This window comes from Anopheles funestus, chromosome 3RL, assembly GCF_943734845.2.
Source record: "Anopheles funestus chromosome 3RL, idAnoFuneDA-416_04, whole genome shotgun sequence".
Taxonomy (NCBI): Eukaryota; Metazoa; Arthropoda; class Insecta; order Diptera; family Culicidae; genus Anopheles; species Anopheles funestus.
This window is the reverse complement of record NC_064599.1, coordinates 64,723,949-64,745,462: the sequence shown is the minus strand read 5'-3', so window position 1 is coordinate 64,745,462 and position 21,514 is coordinate 64,723,949. Positions and strand designations below refer to the sequence as shown.

At 43.1% G+C, this 21,514-nt stretch overlaps 5 protein-coding genes across 5 annotated transcripts; 2 read left to right on the top strand and 3 right to left on the bottom strand.

Moving 5' to 3' along the window:
• Window positions 1-443: 443 nt before the first annotated feature.
• Window positions 444-3,901, top strand: LOC125769108 (cystathionine gamma-lyase). The gene is made up of 5 exons (XM_049437577.1): window positions 444-652; window positions 2,363-2,510; window positions 2,588-2,962; window positions 3,040-3,220; window positions 3,283-3,901. The coding sequence occupies exons 1-5, from the start codon at window positions 636-638 to the stop codon at window positions 3,750-3,752; spliced, it is 1,191 nt and encodes a 396-aa protein (XP_049293534.1). The 5' UTR covers window positions 444-635; the 3' UTR covers window positions 3,753-3,901.
• Window positions 3,894-6,454, bottom strand: LOC125769097 (uncharacterized). Its single transcript, XM_049437561.1, has 5 exons — window positions 6,383-6,454; window positions 6,175-6,321; window positions 5,999-6,037; window positions 4,445-5,906; window positions 3,894-4,375 (listed from the first exon to the last, which is right to left on the bottom strand). The coding sequence occupies exons 2-5, from the start codon at window positions 6,289-6,291 to the stop codon at window positions 4,137-4,139; spliced, it is 1,857 nt and encodes a 618-aa protein (XP_049293518.1). The 5' UTR covers window positions 6,292-6,321; window positions 6,383-6,454; the 3' UTR covers window positions 3,894-4,136.
• A 152-nt stretch (window positions 6,455-6,606) lies between these two features.
• Window positions 6,607-10,221, bottom strand: LOC125769094 (uncharacterized). Its single transcript, XM_049437555.1, has 4 exons — window positions 8,351-10,221; window positions 8,080-8,272; window positions 7,708-8,020; window positions 6,607-7,644 (listed from the first exon to the last, which is right to left on the bottom strand). The coding sequence occupies exons 1-4, from the start codon at window positions 9,643-9,645 to the stop codon at window positions 7,193-7,195; spliced, it is 2,253 nt and encodes a 750-aa protein (XP_049293512.1). The 5' UTR covers window positions 9,646-10,221; the 3' UTR covers window positions 6,607-7,192.
• Window positions 10,222-11,030: 809 nt separating this feature from the next.
• On the top strand, window positions 11,031-19,041 carry LOC125769132 (transferrin). Its single transcript, XM_049437606.1, is given in 11 exon segments — window positions 11,031-11,743; window positions 13,208-13,441; window positions 13,531-13,664; window positions 13,742-13,886; window positions 13,960-14,251; window positions 14,329-14,837; window positions 14,909-15,508; window positions 17,276-17,514; window positions 17,643-17,842; window positions 17,909-17,981; window positions 18,052-19,041. Coding segments are annotated over 11 exon segments (2,715 nt in total). The 5' UTR covers window positions 11,031-11,628; the 3' UTR covers window positions 18,226-19,041.
• A 68-nt stretch (window positions 19,042-19,109) lies between these two features.
• LOC125769117 (protein takeout) lies at window positions 19,110-20,676 on the bottom strand. The gene is made up of 4 exons (XM_049437591.1): window positions 20,508-20,676; window positions 20,185-20,431; window positions 19,820-20,103; window positions 19,110-19,279 (listed from the first exon to the last, which is right to left on the bottom strand). Exons 1-4 carry the CDS (start codon window positions 20,596-20,598, stop codon window positions 19,128-19,130), a joined length of 774 nt encoding a protein of 257 aa, XP_049293548.1. The 5' UTR covers window positions 20,599-20,676; the 3' UTR covers window positions 19,110-19,127.
• Between the last annotated feature and the right edge of the window lie 838 nt (window positions 20,677-21,514).

The window sequence follows — 21,514 nt, the reverse complement described above, 5'->3', positions numbered from 1 at the left end:
TACCGAACAATCGCTTCTTCAAAAGATTTCGTTGAGGTACCCTGTATCAAATATCAACTGTGGCTTTTGTAGACGAGAATTTAAAATTTCCAAAACATTTGTTTTCCTTAAATTGTTCCTACTGCTAGGTAATTACAACTAAAACAAATCAAAAACTTGGAAGTAACTTATTTATTGAATCATGTTTTTGTCTGATATAATTTTATTTATTTTTTTAAGCATCCGTTGTCTACGCAACGGCTATCCCTTGTATGGCTTGCTCAAGCCTACATTTCTGCAGCTGTTGTTGAATTTACTTTGCTTTACCAGAACCAAACACCCAATTGAAAAAATGCTCCCTTGTAGCGGACTTCATTGTTTATATTTCACAATAATTAATCACCAATATTTTGACCTAAAGCGTCCTACTGTAGCTCCCATTGTTTCTTGCAATCACGTTGAAATTTGCGTGGTTTGTTTGTCGATCTCAACGATCGCTGGTCCACCCCGCTGCCCGGCTGGACATTTAATTTTCACTCGCGTAACGAAACGGACCACGTCTTCGTTCGTCCAACGTGTGCTCGCTTGTTCACTTTTCAGCCCTTATATTAGTGGAGTAATACAGTGATTCTTGCTCATCATCCCGTTTAATTACGATGGCCCAATCAAGCAGGTGCGTAGGAAATGTTGTTTTTTAGTTTGTTTTTATTTACGCTCCTGATAATGACGCAATATATTCAGTGTAAATTATCATTCGTTTTTAGTGTGCGAAATGAAATCAAATGTAACGATTGATAAAGTAAATATTCATTCATTGAAATGGGGATCTTGTGTGCACTTGCCGGTGGAAGAAAAATGCGTACGCGTGTCAAAATTTGCACGTTTCCGTGCGCTATTTTTATCAGATTTGTTTACCACTTGTCTCTTGCGGGATTTTTTTTTGTAGCGGTAAAAAAAATCATAAACGATCGAAAAAACCAGTCTATCAAGTGGATTTTCCATAAAAAAAACCTCATTTCTTCTGAAGCTAGTTTACAAAAAGTAATCATGTTCATCCCCAAAGAACCCCCCGAGTAAAGAAAAAAAATGCACTATGATTGGCATTACAATTGACTGTTTTAATTGCATTCAAATCAAATAGCGTTCACATGCCACTAGTTATGGTGATGACGATAATTGCATGGATTCATAGGTTTTCCCGCTGCAAAACGGTCATGTGTGACGCTGCACTTTTACATTACATGACCCTGGATTTCCATAAAATGTCCACGGAAAACAACGGTGGGCTTCGGTAATTCTAAACTAGCTAGAAAGGGTATTAAAGGATCTTATTACAGCTGTAACATTGATATTGACCGCAAAATGTTTTTCACTGGCTTCCATTTGTTAAACAAACGCTCGGAACTATTTCGTTTACATTTTGAAATTAAATTGCAATTTTATCTTCCTTTTGTGCAACGGCAAAAGATAACATTAAACGAGTCGTAAATTGCTCACCATACACACCATTCAGGATATCTTAGATAACGCTAATCGTATTCTATTGAAAGTGGTTTATCGTGCAAAAGATAACAGATAGCACAAGACATGATATGAATCCGACGTCATCCCTCCAGCCACACACGCACTGCCCAAACCAAAAGCATGGTTGACTGATTTAAAGTTCATTGTCAATCACCGTTCAGTGAACCGTTTGTCGGCGGTTTCTTGCGCCGGTGGCAATTGGCACTTGAAAGGATTCCTTAATAGACGCGTACTATAGTCGCCTGTTATGCTACCACAATTGCTATCACCAGCTGCTGATAAGCACGCCCAAACACACCCTACATCTCGCACGTTCTGGGCGCCATTTAAATAAGAATTAGACGAAAAAAGGAGATCACCTACAACTCATCCTCCGCTGGGCGTGCTTTCGGATAAAGCTCGCTGCTGTTCATATACAGACGATTTTTAAAAGAACATCCAATTGGTCTTATCATGCTTTTCGGTTTCGTACCGCTAACATCGTCCAGGAGATTCGCCGTGTTGTTTTTATTTCAATCGGCTACGATGGCCGACACAATAATGTACTTTAAATATTTCAAGATGTGAAACAAAAAAAAACGACATCCCCCAAAAGATGATAAGAACCATGCCCCATCACAGCAAAAATGATCATCAACCTCAACGCGACCCTTATCAGGCGTGGTAACTACGGCGAATAAAAATAATTACAACAAAAAAACCGACAAAACGGATACCGTAACGAAGCGCGAACATACGCGTCCAGTTTTGCCACAATGTATGGGGATTTTGTTTTCGTTTTTTACGCCAAGAATAATCAGCTGCTTTCGTGCTTGAATAGACATTTAAATGTGTAAATTGTTCTTGCTCTCACCCGTAGCAACGATGGTTTCCTTCCCCAGCCGAAGGGATTCGCTACCAAGGCGATACACGTTGGACAGGAACCGGAGCAGTGGACCAGCATGGCGGTTGTCCCACCGATCAGCATGAGCACCACGTTCAAGCAGTCCGGTCCTGGACAGCATGCGGTACTATTAACACTTATATGGCTTTTTCTTCGGTATTATTCTAAACTTCAATTTCCTTTTTTTTATTCTCCAAAAAGGGTTTCGAGTACGGCCGAAGCGGCAATCCAACGCGCGATGTGCTGGAACGCTGCATTGCCTCCCTTGACAATGGTCGTTTTGGGCTTACCTTTTCTTCCGGACTGGGTGCAACGACGACGATCATTACGATGCTGCAGAATGGTGATCATATCGTGGCTGGTGACGATCTGTACGGTGGTACGAACCGTCTGCTGCGTAACGTTGCCCTGAAGATGGGCATCGAGGTTGATTTCGTCGATCTGACCAACCTGCAGCTGGTCGAGCAGGCAATCAAACCGAACACGAAACTGTTCTGGATGGAAACGCCTACTAATCCACTGTTGAAGGTGATCGATATACGCGCAGTTTCGGACATTGCTCACAAGCAACAGGATGTAAGTAGAAAATGATCATTACAAGATTTGTACATCCCTTTTTGACACGTGTTGATGACTCTTCCTCCCTTTGCCAGATCGTAGTAGTTGTGGACAATACATTCCTCTCTTCGTATCTTCAACGGCCACTAGACCTGGGTGCGGATGTCGTTATGTACTCGCTCACTAAATACATGAACGGACACTCGGACGTCATTATGGGTGCCATGGTTACCAACGACGAGCAAGTGTACGAACGTTTGAAATTCTTGCAAAACGGTTGGTACCTACATTGAAAATGGGTTAAACGTTTTTCTAAATGAACTTATACTTTATTCTAGCTGCCGGTATTGTACCATCACCATTCGATTGCTATCTGGTGAATCGTAGCTTGAAAACGCTCGCCTTGCGCATGGAACGTCACAAGAGCAATTCGCTGGCCATTGCCAAATTTCTGCAAACTCACCCGAACGTGGAACGGGTGCTGCATCCGGGACTGGAGAGCCATCCGCAGCACGAGCTGGCCAAGCGTCAAACGTACGGGCACAGTGGCATCATGTCGTTCTACATCCGTGGTGGGCTCGAGGAGTCTAGCAACTTCCTGAAGGCACTGCAGGTGTTTACGCTCGCCGAAAGTCTTGGCGGGTACGAAAGTTTGGCTGAATTGCCATCGGTAATGACGCACGCATCGGTCCCACTGGAACAGCGGCAAGTGCTCGGTATAACCGATGGGCTGGTACGTTTATCTGTTGGTTTGGAAGATGTGGATGATCTGATCGCTGATTTGAAGCAAGCATTGGCAAAGGTATAAATTGTAACCGCGCAACAACACAAGCAACAGGAAAGACAAAAAAAGTCATTTAGTCCGCTCATGAATGGTTTGGAAAGAAAACGTACAAAAGGAAAACAAATATATACACATAACAACAATAAACGCGACTGCCATCGAAACTTCTGAAACCTTTGCACAATCATGTTCGTTTTATTGCTATACTTGAGTTTACGAAACTGTATTATCCTATAATCGCACTACGGATTGTGTGTGTGAGTGTGTTTGCTAATCATTTTCTACTATATTACAATGTGCTATCTAAAAAGAAAGGGATGAAGATTGCTGCTTTCTTGACGCATAGCATTTGTATATGAAAGTAAAATAACAATTTAAAAAAAACAAATTTAACGAATTTCTTTAACTTCATTTTATGCTACTCTTTGCTAAGGCTAAGCACACCGGACACAGTTCATTTCGTGGCGTTGTCAACAGTTGTGCAGCGGTGGAACGATTTCCATTTTCATCGCCACCATCACAATCATTCGTGTCGGCTTTACAATCTATCTTTTGCTCTGCCTGGCTAGCGTCTTCGTCTACGTGGCAGCTCAGGTGATAAAAATTGCTACAGTCCATACAGGTGTTTAAAGTATTGGCAGTGTTACCTACGAGGGTGGAAAATAGCATATATTAATCGATTATCCATTAAAAAATAATTCATCAAACCAGCATACCATCTTTTTTGCAAACGAAGCAAAGTTTGTTCTGCGCTTCTAACACACAGCTTTCGTCTTCTTCCCTTTCTAGAGAGTCGGCTTGAAAGGAAGCTTTTCCATCCGTGGATATATCCTGTACCGGTAAGGAAACTGGTGCCGGCATCACTAAGCTGGACCAAGGCTTTCTTTTGTTTATTGATTTTTCCGCCGATGTTGCGGTGAACAACAAGCGCTTGTTGACATTGTATCGTCGCTTCTGTACAATGTAGAACTGCTGCTCGTAGTAATCGAAACGGCCGTAATGGAAATCTTTGCGCTCGGTACTACAGCAGCTACGACGCTTGCGTTCGTTTTTGCGTCCCTTTAAAAGATTACTATCCTCGATCGTGTACAGTCCGAAGAGTTTTAGAAAGCTGTACTGTTCCCACTCGTCGATGTTCGTTGGCAATGTGCAGGGTGGTTCTTCTGGTGGTAACAATCGTTCGAGCGATGATTCATCAGAGGTACCATTTTCCACGTTCGATTTGCGTGTATTGCCGCCGCCGCCGCCACCACCATTGCAGGACGTTCCCGGTGTAGAGGCTCGTGAGTTCGAGGAATCCGACGACACCGATGAGCTGCGCTGTTCCCCCGCATTTAATGAACCGGCCCGATTGTTCCGTCCACCTTTAATGGCCGAAGCGGGTGGGCTAGTTTGCGGTTGCTTCAAAGCTGTCTTTTGTGTGGTCTTCGCTTTATTTAGCGCTTGTAGCAGATTGCTGCGGCCACGCTTCACTGCAGCCGATTCCTGCAAAGTAATCGTCGCTAACTGATCTTCTGTATCAATACTATTTTCCTGATCGATCGGTTCCTGCTTTATATCGTGCTCTTGCTTCACCGTAACCACGGGCGTTGTCGATCTAGATCGGAGCATTTTTTTCAGGATTAAAGGCTGTTGTTCGGGTGGTGTTTTTCGCCTGCTGGCCGTAGTCCTTGTGACCGTGCCTTGGGCTGGCTGTGGTAGAGGCGGTGTGGGCGCCGTTTTCGGTGTGCTCGGAGGTGTTAGGGAAGGCTCTTGCTTTAAGGCAGTACTGGAGTGATCACGTTCTTCTTTCGGTTTCAACAGTGAGGTCTGCAAAACCGGTCTTTTACGCAGTCGTTTATCTTGCAGCTTGGTCCCATCGGGCAGGGCTGTGCCAACGTCGCAACTTTGCACCGGTTCCAGTCGATACTTTTGATACAGCTGGCTTTCGTTCAATCGCTCCGATACGGCATGTGGCATGTATGCTGCGTTGCAATGCACATCGGAGTGGTTCGATAGAACCCATGCAACGTAACCATTTGCAAGGTCATCACCAAGTACGATGTGCTTTTCGTTGGCCGTCTTGCGCTGGAAATGTTTTAGCCGGTTTGCCAAATCCATCACCAATCCACTCTGTTCCTGACCGATCGCCCTCATTTCGTCCTCCAATTCGAGCAAATATTTCTTTACCTGTTCTTGCTGTGAAAGATCGCACATTAGTTTCCGCTGTTCGAGGACAGCGTGTCGGCGTGTCGATTGGATGTAATTAGAAGCTACATTAGCAAACCTACCTGTTTTACCGACAAACTGTTGCATCGTTCAACGAAGTACTGCGGTAGCGAAAGAAAGGAATTGCATTTTAACATTTGTACCATAAGTCATGATAAAACCCACGGGTGCATTGCATAGGGACGAACATGTTTTTCATCGAGCGCACACGCACACTGCCACGAGCAACAAAACCCACCTGATGCACTTTCACGCAGTCCCGTAAAGATCGTTGGCAGTAGGCGATATCGTCCTTCACCGTGTCCGGTATGAGGAACTCTTTGATGACTTTATGCTTCTGGCTATCGGTAACCATTTTCTGGTATCTTTAGGGCACTGTACTATGCTGGAAAGAACGGAATTGTGGCACTCATCTGATTTCGAGACAAAAAGGAATGTTATCCCACCTGAGCGAAGTTATCAACCACACACGCACACTACACGACTGCAATGACCATATGGGTTGACAAGTTTCTGAAACGACTGTCAACAAACCCCATTTCATTGAAAGTGAAATTAAATTGGCGATAAAAAGAAAAGATGCCAGCGTTGTTGGTTAAATAACACATTCTTGATGCGCCTTATCACAAAAAGATATAAAACTAATCTTGGATTGTCATTCAAAAGCTTGATACAACATGCTGAAGCTTGTAAAAAGATATCAGTAATTGCATTTGCAACGTGAATTTTCATAACATAATGTCTTAAATCCTGCTGATAATAATGATTACACTTCATTTTTTATGTAAAAACATCACAGAAAAAAAATATAAAAAAACATATGTTCACCCTCCCACCGTGCCTAGCGTCAGCTGTCATTTTTAAAACTCAAATAAACATAAACAAACAGTAAACCAACGTTGCAAAAAGGATAAAAACAGAATCCGCAGCGCTGTTGCAGTATTTCACAGAGTCCAATATAGAAACTACTGCTTAGACTTTTGAACCAACGTTCGATCAGTAATTTTAACAATGAAATGTGTATGAATCGGTATTACTGTAATCTTTTCTCACGGGCTTTTCTTCTGCGACGCATTTCACTATAATTTTAATCACCATCACGGGAAATTTGTAGTTTATCCGGGAAAACTGTTCCACGTAAATGAAACCACAATTACCACGAAAGTTTATTGAACAAACTTACGTTTGCTAGAAGTCTTAAATTATCTAAAAGGGTTAACAATAAATACTTACTCAATAATTGTTTAAAGCATCAATTAAACCAAGTGTCTCTCACGGTACGACACACTAGTGCTATCACCCAACTGCGCTTCCTTGAGTATACCGTCTGGATGTTGTGGATCAAAAAACAAGATCTGTTGACCATGATGAAAGCGCGGTTTTCCATTCACATCGCCATCTCCCTTCTCTGGCTCGGTTATTTTCAGTGCAATAGTACCACCGTCAGCACGTCCTTCTCCAGCGCCATTGGAATTGCCGTACCGTTTAGCTTCATCATGCACAATACTTTGAATTGTGCAGGATTTGTTGGTGCATACGCTTAACATTAGGTGAGGATGATCATCTTGCTTTCTATGGCGATGTTGGGCCGATTCTCTTCCGCCCGGTTCGGTGCAAAGTTTTAGCACGCGAACGGTCTTATTTGAATACAGCACAAACAGCGTATCGTTGGCTTGGATCATACGTTTGAGGTTTGTTATAGAATGAGCTGTAAAAAATAGGAAGAAGATGTAATACACATTCGAACAATCGCAAATTACTTCATAATTACAAGCGTCCGGTTTAACCAATAAAACAGGATCGAACTCTGACCGCACGAAGTGACTCAACCGGATCACTGTTTGATTGCTGGATAGTACCATCTGATGGTGATCGTGCAATAGAAGATTCTCAAAGGTACGCAACGAATCGTACGGCAAACGTCCACCGATGCGGTTACTCAAATCAATCACTTTCGATTGCACCAATGAAACTTCCGGTGGCCCTATCTTCGCACTGAGCACATTCTCCATGCCAAAGTTCTCCTGTTTTTCTGGTTGCACGTTCCACACAATGATGACTCCGGTGGAGAATAACGCAAACACCTGCGTGTAGAATGTTTTTTTTTGTAATGCGATTTCAAATATTCTCTTTCTTAGTTTACCTGATTAAATGCATTTTCATTCCCGATCTCCACACTGCTGTCTCGAATTACTGGGACGGGAAGCACTTTTATAGCTACCATTTCCCAGCAGTGGAGTTTGTGCTTTTGGTGTAAATTTGGGGCTAAAATTTGATGAGGTGACAACACTTCAAGGTGACTCCGACCTGCATCTCCCAGCCACATCTGGATGGTTCTTTATGATAAGAAGGGAATGTAAGTTAATTAATTAATACACAATTATATACATGTTTTGTAGATAATCTTTTCTTACCCATCACTGGTTCCTCCAAACACCATCATATGCTTTCGGTATTCGTAATCAACGCAGACAACTGGAGACCACGAGGAGAAGCGATACATTGGCCTGGAGTAGGTTCGACGTGCCCAAAATTCCAGCACAAAATTATCACTCTTTACGGACGATTGTACTAATTTAATCTCGAATTCGGGACACATTTTTCCGCCATCGAATGAACGTACTACGTCGGCAGAAGATTTATCGGTCTCGCCTCGATGTTCCCTTATTGGGGTTTCACGTTGCTCCTGCTCATTGCCATTAGCTTTTTGCAATCGAAAACGTTTCGATTCGAGTAATGCTTCCATAACAGGTGCAGCTCTGCGCAAAAGCTGCAAAATGCTACGCTGATGAATATGGTTTCGTTTGTCGTGCATTACACTAATATTTGATGGCAATAATCTGCTGCTGGAAGTAGTAGCCATATGTGAAAAGCGTCGTTCCAACGCTCCATTTAGTGTGGAGAACATTCGTTCTATGTTCTGTAAACTACTGTAGCTCTGAATAGCCTCATCTGCTTCATCATCGTTCGCTTGATCATTCCAGTCATCTTCCTGTTCGATCTTACGAGCACTTCGAAAGCCTTCGTCCATACCCGTCGATCGTTCGCGTACAGAGATTCCATAAGTTTGGGAAGCCGTGGACACTAAGCTACAGTCCGTTTGAGTGTGCTTCCCATACGCAACAGTACTGGTAATTCCGAAATTAGTTCTCAATTCGGCATACTCTTCCGGATCAAATTGGTACAGCGGTACCGTAATGTCATTGAGCGATATTTTACTTAAAATATCAACGCTTCTCGCTGTTTTGGACGCATTATTATGTTGTGTCTTTACCTCAAGCTGAGATTGTACTGAAGCGAATGTTCCGACTTCCGTTGGAGCATTTGGGACGATTTTTTCCTCGCCTTCATCTTCATCCTCATCGTCACCACCTTCCGATGAAGAATTGTTAGATTCGGTGTGTTCCGCACTACTTTCCGAGCTGGGACATCCTGCGCTGGGCTGACTTTCGTCGGATTCAAAATCTGACTCGTAATCATAGACCGGTTCGGGTGTTGTTGCCTTGGGAATGCTGACTTTCGGGGCAACAGGAACGACTTTTTTGGGTGCACTCGTCGTCACCATGGTTGAACCTTTCGGTTTAACAACAACTTGCTGTTGTTTGGGAGCTTGCTCATTTCGGGTTACTGGTTTAATGAGCGGCTTTTTCACCATACCAGGTCGGGTTGACCTTGACGGTACGGTTGGTTTTCGTGGTCCAAATGACATCTGGTATCGGGGTGGAAGACATTAATATGGTTATTATATTACTGAGTGCTAAGTTATGGAAAACAACAAGTGTTAAATATTGGTCTACATCAGGGGCCTCCAAACTTTTTAGATGGCGGGCCGCTTTGAGTGGAATAGCCCACAGCTGATGTCCAATCTCGGGATCTCTCGGGAGGCCATGCGGCCCACGGGCCGTAGTTTGGAAACCCCTGGTCTAAGTATAAGAGAAAAGTGCAAATTTGTCTTTTGTTTGGCAATAAACCCTTCCAACGAAAAACCGAGAAGTGTTCAAAAGTTCGCAAACGGGCATACTGTCTTTCGTAATCGCGTTACTTGATCGGATTCGGGGTGTCATTTGGCCACAGCAATAAAGTTACAGCAGACCCCGCTAAAAACCCCCTTTGTGCACAAGCGTGAAAATCAGTCGCAAAAATGAGCCGACGTATCGATTGAATGATTGATTGTATGTGCTGTTGTCAGCGGTCCACCTTGTTAAGCAAGGCACCGAATTGGAGGCAAAGCAAAACAAAAAAACTATAGAAATTATAAAATATTATAAAGCATTTGTAAATGCCTGTCCCATGATCGTGTGCTGAATGATCGTGTTACAAAGTAATATTTTTTATATTAATTTTAATTACATAATTTATACATTCATGACATTGTTATGCCTTTATACAACTTTACAGTATTCAATGGAAATTTTGCCCGATAAACTACAGCGTGCTCAGTGGTGTCAAAATTTGGCTGCTACTGTGGGAAAACTCTTCCCAGCTGACCTCAACCCGATGGGGAAGAACCGGTAATTTCATGGTCAAACATTCACGGTGACTCAGTGACGATGATTGTCGATCTATTCCTTTCTCTGTATCTCTCTCTAACTTACTGCCTAAGCATCGTGGAGCGTCTACGATCAAGAGCAAACTTTAAGCAAACGACGAAACTATTGATCTTTACTCGATCGAGTGTCTCCGATCGCAAGATACGCAATTGTTCTTCTTTAACTTATAAGATGCTAATTCGACATTTCGTAAGACAAAAGTCAGGAGAGGTGCATTCGCGTCGCAACTTCATAATTCTCCATTAACCCATCAGATCAAGCATTGGTTGAGCTCAAACGGGTTTAGATATAAACTTTTTTTTCGTGTGTTTCTAATTTTTCGGTAGTTTGTGTTTCTCTTTTGCTCTCCACTCTCGACAAGTGTTAGTGGCATCCCGTACCACACACCAGCAACTTTTTTTTTGCTTTTGTTTGCCTGTCTGTTGCATAAAGCGAACCTTCGAAAAAAAACCTGTTGTCACGCATGGTGCGCTTTTGGGGTGTTTGATAAATTTTTGCGGCGGTTAGCGACTGGCTCCTACTGACCCCGTCATCTGTGTGTCGGCCCGAAAGGCGACGCATCTCATACGGGGAATTACGTCCTGTCCGGGAGGGGAGACGGCGCTCTGGAGGCGCAACACCGGCGACGCGTGTTGTTTTGGTTTGATTGCTTTTCTCACACACGACGGCTGGACTTCCCGAAACCGTGTCTCGCCCGCTGCGTCTGGTCACCCGCTTTTAGCGAGACAGTGTTGGTCTGTGTTTGTGTCCGTACGCAGGTCGCTTGTATTGTTTGAACCATCATTTTGGTATGCGTTTGAGCCAGTCGGGTTTTCTGCGGTTTTTGGTGGATTTACCACAGCAGCAGCAGCAGCAGCAGAGTAGCACGTGGACGAATGGGAAGGGAAATCAGGCTCGGGCCAGCCTTTGTACCGTTCCAGTCCGACCGAAGCCGTCAGATCGTTTGCGATCGCGAACGCGTGTGCGCGATCGTTTCTCACCTGTGAACCAATCCCCCAGAACGGTAACGAGGGGTAGTTTACCGAATTGTGCTTTAAAGTTTTCGAATAATTAGTGAATACGCACCAAAGCGATCGAGTGTTCAAAAAAACGTGAATTTCGATTTAATTTGTATAATATCGCAAAAAAAAACAACGATCGAAATGATTGAAATTCAAACTCCCCGCTCAATGGGGCCCGTTCGGTGGGCGATCGTTCTGCTGTTGGTGGTGTTGCACGCGATTGCGCTAGACGCCAAATCACAACCGTCGAAACAGTGTAAGTGGATGTTGCAACAGTTTTTTTTGGAGGGCGGCAAGGTAGTAGTGATCAACACGGTTGTGGACGTATTTCTTTTGTTTGGTTTTGTTTGCGTCTTCTTTCTGCTGCTGTTCAATCGTCGCGCCTCGCGTAATAGAACAAGTGATTTAAATGCTGGTACAAGTTACGAACGCCGATCGGTGTGCGGCGTGTGTCACAAAAGCGGTATTATCACTCCATTCGTTGCATAATGTGCAACGAAAGGTCGTTAATTGCATCGCAAGTGGAATATTATCGCAGGAATGGCTTGTACGGTGCAATAAAGTCGCCCGGTGACAATTGGCAAGGATAGCGAGTGATCTTCAGTGTGCTTGTGGTCATTAATTTCCCTTTCGAATGAGGTGGAACCAAGCACTTGCGGTAAAGTCCAGTAAGAGCAGACGTGCTAACGTGATGCTCAAGGACAACGGAGGGAGTGTTGTAGTTGCCGGGTTTTTAATGATTCCTGCCGAAATGAACGAGGCCAATGTTATCGAGTTTATCGCTCATACTAACGCGCGATATTATTACCACCACTTTGGACAGTTTTCTGTATCTTGATATACACCTTCATCTTCAGCCTCAACCGGTGTTCGAATGGAAACCTTTCACTTTTTTCGAACTTGGCAACGGACAGTTGTATTTTTTTGGTTTGTTTGCTGCGTGTGATCCACATTTTGGCATTGTGTACAGTTTCAACAATCGAACGATCGTTGCGCAATCGTTTGTGCTATTTTTTTAGTCACTATAATTAACTTTTTTATGCTGTTTTCTATCTTATTTAGTATCCTGTGTTAAATTAACGTCGCATGATAATTTGCTAAAAAAATGCTATTTTCTAACCTATTTAGTATCATGTGTTAAATTAACGTCGCATGATAATTTCATTAACAACTCAGGCGTGAAAAATTCGCTACAAAAGACAATAATAAAAAAAACATACAATACTAGGAAGCAGAAAACAAGGAATCGAATAAATTACTACGAGCAATTCCTACAGCACAATCATTAAAATGCAACACATTTACGGTTCAAGACCCCGCTCAAGATTTCCTACCTATTACGCGTTCGTTAGTGCACATTATCAACGCCTGAAGGTTAACGGAAATGTCGGTCAAAAACCTGAAATCGATCTAAGTACATCCCGACACACGTAGGATCACGTTGCAGTCGCACTGTCGCACATTTTAGATGATTCGGTATTGGTTTGCAAGATCTGTGATGCAAATGAAGGTTTACGCACAAAGTACATACAACATGGGGAATCCCCCCCATTAGTGGGCTAGAACTTGTTGATCAATTTATTTGCTACTGAGGGGTGAAAAAAAACAGTGTCACAAAACTGTACAGAACCAGCTATAGGACAACGAAGCGTTTCTAGAAACATCTACCAACAATGCCACACATTGCCAATATATTCAAACGGCTTCTCGTGTGTTACAGTGCGCGTTTGCATCGTGGAGGGAAGCGGCAATTACAAGAAGGGAGCACAAAACTGTCCAACGCTAGAGAAAACCTCCAATATACGGTGCGTGTACGGGCTGGATCGGCTAGACTGCTTGCGCAAGATACACAAGGGAGCGGCCGACTTTGCCGCCTTCTACCCGGAAGACTTTCTTGCGGCACGTTGGGCAGGGGTGGACATACTGGTTACCAGCGAGTTACGGTTTCACACCGGTAAGCAAACGGACCCAATGTCAAGTTCAGTGTGGTTGTTTGATGCCGCGTTTGGTGATCATCATCACTTTCACGTTCCCTTTCGGCAGAACACTTCGACTACGAGATCGTGGTAGTGGTTGATAATGAGGCGGAGATCAATACGGCCCGAGAGCTGCGGGGAAGCAAATTCTGTCATCCTGGACATGGTTTGAAGAATCACTGGACGGGCGTACTGGCAGATGTAAGTATCCGGCATTGTTGGTGTCTTCAACAATGGTTAACTAACATTTGTTTTTTGTTTGTTCCTCACACAATCAGTACTTCGAAACGAGACTAATACCGCGCGAATGTGAGGAAGATCTGTCACCGGTAGAATCGAGACTGAAGGCGGTTTCCTCATTCTTTGGACCTTCTTGTCGGGCTGGTCCATGGGTACCGGATCCGGCCGAGGATCTTCGCTTAAGTATGTCCTCAAGCGATCATATTCTCTAAATCCCGAGAAGAAATTGCCCAATGTTACGTTTCCTTGCTTCCAGAGAAAAAGTATCCATCCCTGTGCCAGCTGTGCTACAACTCCTATCAGTGTGCGATTGGTGACAAACATTGGGGCAGACGTGGTCCACTTTATTGTTTGACAAGCGGTGCCGGCGAGGTGGCCTGGGCAAGGCTAGACGATGTACGCAGTCACTTTGGATTTTCCGGCCTGGTGGCCGAAGCACACCCGACGGAGTACAGTTTCCTCTGCCCGGATGGACATCTGCAACCACTCAACACAAGGAAACCTTGCATTTGGGTCGCTAGACCATGGCCAGCGGTGGCCGCTAAATCGTAAGCATTTTCCTGAGCATATATCCGCCCACGAATGGTCGCACCAGTTTAATGCGCATTGTTCTCCCGCTTCACAGGAAAGTGGCAATGGAGGTACAGGATTTGGTATCCAATCTAACACACGACGACGTCAATAGCTGGCAGAATGCGTTGCTTATGTTGCTGGAAACGTATCACGTCAATATAACGACCCTAGACACCGTCATTCCGGTGGATGATTATCTGGATCAGGCGGTCGGATTTCAGAATGCGTACAACAATCCCGGATGCAACCCGAGCCGCTCGATAGTGTTCTGCACCAAGTCACTACTGGAGCTGTACAAGTGTTCCTGGCTACAGGAAGTTGCCAGTGTGTACGGTATCGAACCAGGGTTTCAGTGCATCCGGACGGATAGCTTGGATCAGTGCATGGCCAAGGTACGGTCCAATGATGCAGATTTAGTGATAGTTGATCAGGATAACGCGATGCGGGCACAGCGGGACTATGGTTTACGTTCGATACTGCACGAATACTCATCGAACGTACTGCATAAGTATCTAATCGTGGCGGTTGTGGCGCGTGATTCAGGCCTACATTCGGGATATGGTAAGTCCAAACGGTTCGATAGTGATTCGATGAACAAAATCTAATGTAATGGTTTGCTTAATTTCCTACAGATCTTCGAACTCGCCGAGCTTGTTTCCCGCAGTATGAAGGTGCTGCGCAAATCGCAGTAATGACCGCACTGCAAAACCATTCCATCGGTAAAACGCGTAAATTTTTCGACGGAAGTTCCTGCAACTGGCAGAGTAACAGCCGTTGTTCGTCGATGTACGATGGAGATGAGGGAGCCATGCGTTGCCTGCAGGATGGTATTGCAGACGTTGCTTTCGTCAACTACGAAACGTTCAAAACGTTCAAAAATGCAGCACATGGTAAGCAGCAGCAAAACTGGACCATATTCTGTCCCTTCACCAAACCGGTCAAACACAATGGCCTGTGCTACTTTGGCTGGACATCGGTCGGGCGCATCATGATCAGCAACGAAACGATCACGAGACGGCGGAACGAAATATACAACGCGATGAAAAATATCGATAAGCTGTTCGGTAGCAAGAACGGTCTCAAGGCGGAAGCATTTAATCTGTACGGTATGTTCGATGGTCGAAGCGATGTGTTGTTTAACGACAGGACCGAAAGTCTTCGCAACTGGCAGGAAATGATGCGCGACAAGAGTGATGGCTTCTTTGAGCCAGGGGGCGAGAGTCAGATGCATAGTATGGGCACGCAGCTGAACAGCAGCTTGCAACAGTTACTGATTGCTGTGGCAGTTGTGACATTCACACAAATGTTCCACAGGGTATAGATGAATAATGGATGAGGATCGCTCATGGAGGAAAAAGTGCCCGCATTACATAGCCTAGGTAGGGAAGCAACAAATTGAGGGCATAGTTACGCAGTTAGGGCCATGTTTCAACGCTGTACGAGATTTCTATCGGTAAGATCAATGTACTGGCTATGGTTAAGTATTTTAAGGTAGATTTCATTATTAAGTTTTAGTGTGTAAAGCAGCTACTTACCGCTTGCAGCGTATACGAGACGTTTCTTGCTCGATCGTTTTCACTATGACGCGTAAATTTTTGCCACAAAATTCCTGTGCGGTACACAGCCTTCGGTGATTCGGTATCGTCTAAAAGCATGTGAAAACAAACCCCATTCAATTACTCCACCTCATTCGGCCATTACGAGTCATTTTGTATTCTGTTAATTAATACTTACAAGCTTCTCTGTACAGCAAAACTATGAACAAAAACAAAGGAAACGAATATTTATCACAATAAACCAAATTGAAATGCTTTGGAAAATAAGAATTCGACGACTGTTTATTGCGTTTGTGTGTATTGCTAACATTCGCGTTGCCATGGTAACAAAAATGTCAACACGTGATTTACCTACACGGTTTGGCAACACTGCTCGTCAAGAGAATGATTATGCTTTGAGCTAGTTTTAATGTTATTTTTGCGTCAAACAAGTCAAAAACTGTAACAGACGGATAGTAAAGCAATTATAAAGCATTATCAAACTTTAAAATAAAGCATTATTAAGTTTTTTTTACGAAAAACAGTGTTCTATTAATGATACATTGCGGTACGGGTTTTTGTACAGCGGCACCATGCGTACCAACGTCGTAAACTATTTCGTTCTACGCTTGCTCGTGTTTTTTGATGCGATTGTTACTGATGCCACAAAAACAAGAACAAAAAAAATACTCCGACCAAACCAAAAAACCACCTGTTGCAGGGCGAGCCTCCAGGCGATGACATCGTTTCGGATCAAAAACCTTTTCCCGTTCGGCTTTCTCGAGGACACCCCCCCCCATTCTGGTGGCCGGCTTCCTCGTCAACCGACCGGCGGGGCACGATCCGATCCTTTTTGGGCAAGAATAGTCACACCGACTACTGTTTGCGACTCACTCCTGCATCCTGCCGAGCGGTATAAAAACAGGACATGCGTAGAAAGTGCGTACAGAAAGGGATTGTTTTCGTCCCGAACGGCCCTACAGGAACAGGAACCTCGCGCGTTGTCGCATCCTCGTCGTTTGCTCCACCACTCATCATCAACACATCATTGTCATTCTTGTTCGTCCTTGTGGCTTGAGAATTGATTCCTCTTCAGAACAGCGACCGACTGCCGTTCAGGATTATTCATTATTTGTCGTGGTGAGCTAAAGGTGACGCCAGTACACGCGCGTGTAGTGCTCATTTTCTCGTTGCGAATCATTACTCTTTACCTGGGGGGGTTTTAATCGATATCGGTTACATTGTGCAGTAGCAGGTAGTGCCCTTTGAATTATACCTAGTAATTGACATTGGCAGGAATAATTACCTACCTCCATTACCTGTACAACTTGTACAACGATAAAGTATAGTAAACGATTGATATAGTTTAGTGTGCAAGTTCAAAAAGGTCTTTGTATATATATATTGACGGCTTAAATACTTATTATGCCTTTTTTAATAACATTCTTACTATCATAGCTTGAGATTATTGAAAAAAAATCAAAATGCTAGCCACTAGCAACGGTCTAAGGATGGAGATTATAACCGAACCGTGGTTTCCAGAGGTCATACAGCATCTTCGTCAAACCTTCTTTGCCGATGAACCATTGAACAAGGCCGTAAACCTATGTCGTCCCGGTGACGGGCATACGCTGCTCGAAAAACACAGCCTCTCGAGCCTTCGTGACGGTATTAGTGTCATGGCAATCACAAACAGTGGAGAGGTTGGTACTCATAATTTTACTGAGGCGCTAGACATTCTGGGAAAATTCTTTTCCGACGAGCGTGAGAGAGAAAAACAGACGTGCGGTGGAAAAGAATGCAGCAGTAATTTCCGTTTCACATTTAACAGATAGCTGGAGTCGTCGTTAATGGGATTCTACATGGCAACGAAGATACGGGCCGTGCATTGGACCGGTTGGCCGAGATGGATGATGAAAAATTCCGAAAAATTTTCACCCTTCTGTACGAGGAAAATCTCAAGATTGATCTGTTTGAGCAATTTTCGGTGGAGAGCATTTTTGAAATTCGTATCCTGTCGGTTGACTCAAAGTAAGGCAAGCTTACTATTCACGCGGATCGCAAGTATTAACCGCAATTTTGTACATTATTATCCAGATTTCGAGGTCAAGGGTTGGCCAAAGAGTTGATGAGAAAAAGTGAGGAAGTAGCTCGCACTAATGGATTTCGGGTAAGTACATTCTGGCATTTGGTGGCATTACAGTCGACACCAACCGTGGTATTCGAACATCCCATTTCAGATAATGAAAACCGATGCAACTGGCATGTTTTCCCAACGTGTGGCAACTTCCCTCGGGTTCGTCACCAGACACGAGGTAAAGTATGACGACTATGTCGACCAGGATGGCCATCCAGTGTTTCATGTCGGGGAGCCACACGATCGATTAAAAATTATGTACAAAGCATTGTGTTAAAGCCAGTTCCGGTGCCGACGTTTGCTCACATAAGTCGAACCGCAAAAGAACCAAAACGGCAACAATGAAACACTCTTTTACACACATACACAAATCGTTGTTATTATCGAGCTGTTATTATCAGTAATGTGTTATTTATGTGTCGTGTGAAGTAATACGGTAACAAGGAAGCAATTTTTGTGTCATAGGCACAAAAAACAACAACATATAATACTATCCAAAATGCAATGTTTATGTATTGAAATGCAAGTATACCAAGTACGGTGTATAGATACCGGATATACAATGGCTACTCTATAAACGGTGTTATTTGTGCGAAACCGAGCGTCATAACTCCAAAAGTCAACTACACAAAACAAGGATCAGCACAGTATGAAATACGAAACCATCCAATATGATAGATTGTCGGTTTGTTCCCTGAAACTGACTGCATAATTTTATACAACGCATCGTCTCGAAACTTTATCCAATTATTTTACGTATCATACACTTTGTTTAGACTTAGTTAACGATAAGTTAATAGGTAATCTCCCGTACTAGTTAATATCATAAAGGACAAGTGAATGCGTAGAAACAATGCGACAATAACGGGATTGTGGAGGTACAAAGAATACAAAACAGAATATCACATTTTGTGTCATTCATGCATGCGTAGGTACCTTTTAATTTACTGCATAAGTTCCAACATTCCAATTTGCTAGTTAAGGATACCGATAATGTTTTGATAATGTTATTATATGTATATGGATAATATATGTATGACATAAACTAAATACACCAATGTGCAGAATGGAAATAAAAAATAGATAACCATAACATTAGCATGATATGATTGTCATCATTGTTATTCTCCAGATGTACATTCCATTTGTGGTAGATTCAAGTTAAAAATCCCCCTAACACTACTCGAGGAATATTTTATTCATCGGTACCTTAAGAAAGATTTGATTAGAAATCTTTTTGAAAATGTATCCGAACGTATCTTCGTACGAACTGCGCAGCTCCCGAAACACTACCTCCCAGTTATCGTTCAGTACTTGGTGCATAGTTTTTCCTGAAATGTATAATTTGCGATAAGCCAAAATTTCATTGTTTCCATTTAATGTTGTTCTTAACGAATCTGACGCGAAGAGTCGTGGTTTTGTGAAACATGAGTCGATTCTCATTCGAAAAGATTAATCAATCTTTAAATATTGAAGATCTCTGAAAGATTCAAGATTCATAGCAATGAAATATCACAAGTACTGCAGGCCACTCATTGCAAAGAACGATTCTGCTGAAATTTCGCATTTTTAGTAACTATTAGTATTATAAATTCGAATTCCTTAATTGTTCTATGCAATTCAAACCTAGTAGTGCAACCCATCAAAAGTGTATAACATTTGATTGCCGATGCTACAAAATCATGAATATCTAGAGACTCATTAATCTTCAGAGCAGCAAGAATCTTCAGAGAAGCATAAATCGTCAGAAAATCGTGAATCTTTTTAGAGATTCCCGATTTAATCATTAAGACTCATTCAGAGATTCATAAATCTGAGTCAGATTCACCCAACACTAGTCCCACTAACGCTCTTCTTCTGAATTGTCTTACCTAATCGTTCATCGCCATTGAAAAGATTTCCAAACTCGAACGTAACCAACTTCGGTTCGAAATGCACCAGATATTTACGAATATGCATGTACTGTTCGCCATTCCGTTCGACGAGCTCTCCGATCAGTTCGTGATGTGTTTTTAACCGATGTAGCGTGATATTAGCCACACCTTTGCCAGTTATAGGAAGCACTAATATCCGACCATCCATGCTGTAGTTGCCGACAAATTGTACCTGCGGTGTTATCGCTTCCGCTTTGATGATGAGTTTTTTGAGATCAGTACTAAAATTACATACATACAAACACATATTGGTTGTTATCAGGCGTTATACGATTCATTTTTCGAAACTAATCACAACTCACCGATATTTTAATATGGTTGACTCTGTAAGATGACTTAACTGGACGTTGGTAAAATGTTGCTTTAGTTTTATAGGTGAAGATGGTTCACCCTGCTCAATTACTAGTGAATCCACCGCCAGTGGTTCCAGCGGCAAGATGCCGAACTCTGGTAAACCATCTTTAAGCATCCGTATTGCTCCATTGACCGCATTACGCAGACACTGATTAAACTGTGGATCGCTTCGATGGCACTTCTCGAAACTGCTAGCTACAAAACAAGGGGAAACATTCCGTTAGCAAATAATGTTATTTTAAACATATTACTGGAAATGGTCTATACTTACGCAAATCTTTTCCATCGATGGTGGTCCCCAACGAAAGGAACCAAATGCCTACTAAGCAGTGCAGAATGTACCACGTGTTTACGTTTATCATGGTTAAATGGCTGATTGTGCGATCGCTTCAGTTGATCCTGTCTGTCGTACCGGTCGGAGCGAAGTGTGGTCCGCATTGTCCTCTGGTCGTTGGTTTTATAGGGACGCATGGGAACGAATACTATCCCTTTGTTACGCACAAGAGATGAAAAGAACCCGGAAGATACCGGCATTGCCAGATGGTAACATGCGACCATTCAGAAGAGTTGGTTAATAAAACACATCACGTCCGTAGCCCAACCGGCCGACAATCCGCGGTCGACGGCACTGTACGCATGCGCGCATTGTAGTGTTGGGACTTGAAAATCGATCATACGCAGGAGACAGTGCAAGTGCATTGTATTGTATTATTGATCCGCTAGACGTATTTAATATGCAGTAAGTAATAAATCTTGGATCGTCCAATGCATATGATAGTGCTGCACAAAAGACTATATTTTATGTACGTACGATCGAGTGCTTTGAAACAAAAGAGTTTGGTTACTTTTTGTTGAGTATCGTGTGTGTTTAATAATTTTAAAACTAGTATGGTACTGAATGATTCCCAACATTTGATAATTGAAACAATCAGTTGGTGTGTGTTGGTGTGTCACCAAAAATTAATATGATATATATTTACCTTCCCTTTCGGCGTACAACGGATCAGATACGTGAATATCCATTCTCCAAAATATGAATGACATACGTGCATAAGGTTCCACCATCAGCAATTGACGTAGAATGTTTGACGATAACAGCGTATGATTGAATATGCAAATGTATCGCAACAAGCCACTACGGTACTGATGCTGGCGTTTTTTTTTCGTTAAATTTCGTATGTACCGCTTGCTTACCTATTTAGCACGGTCTTGCCCAAAAGCGGATGAACGACGGCACGCGGTTGTGACCTTAAAGAGATGATATCGTATCCACTCCCG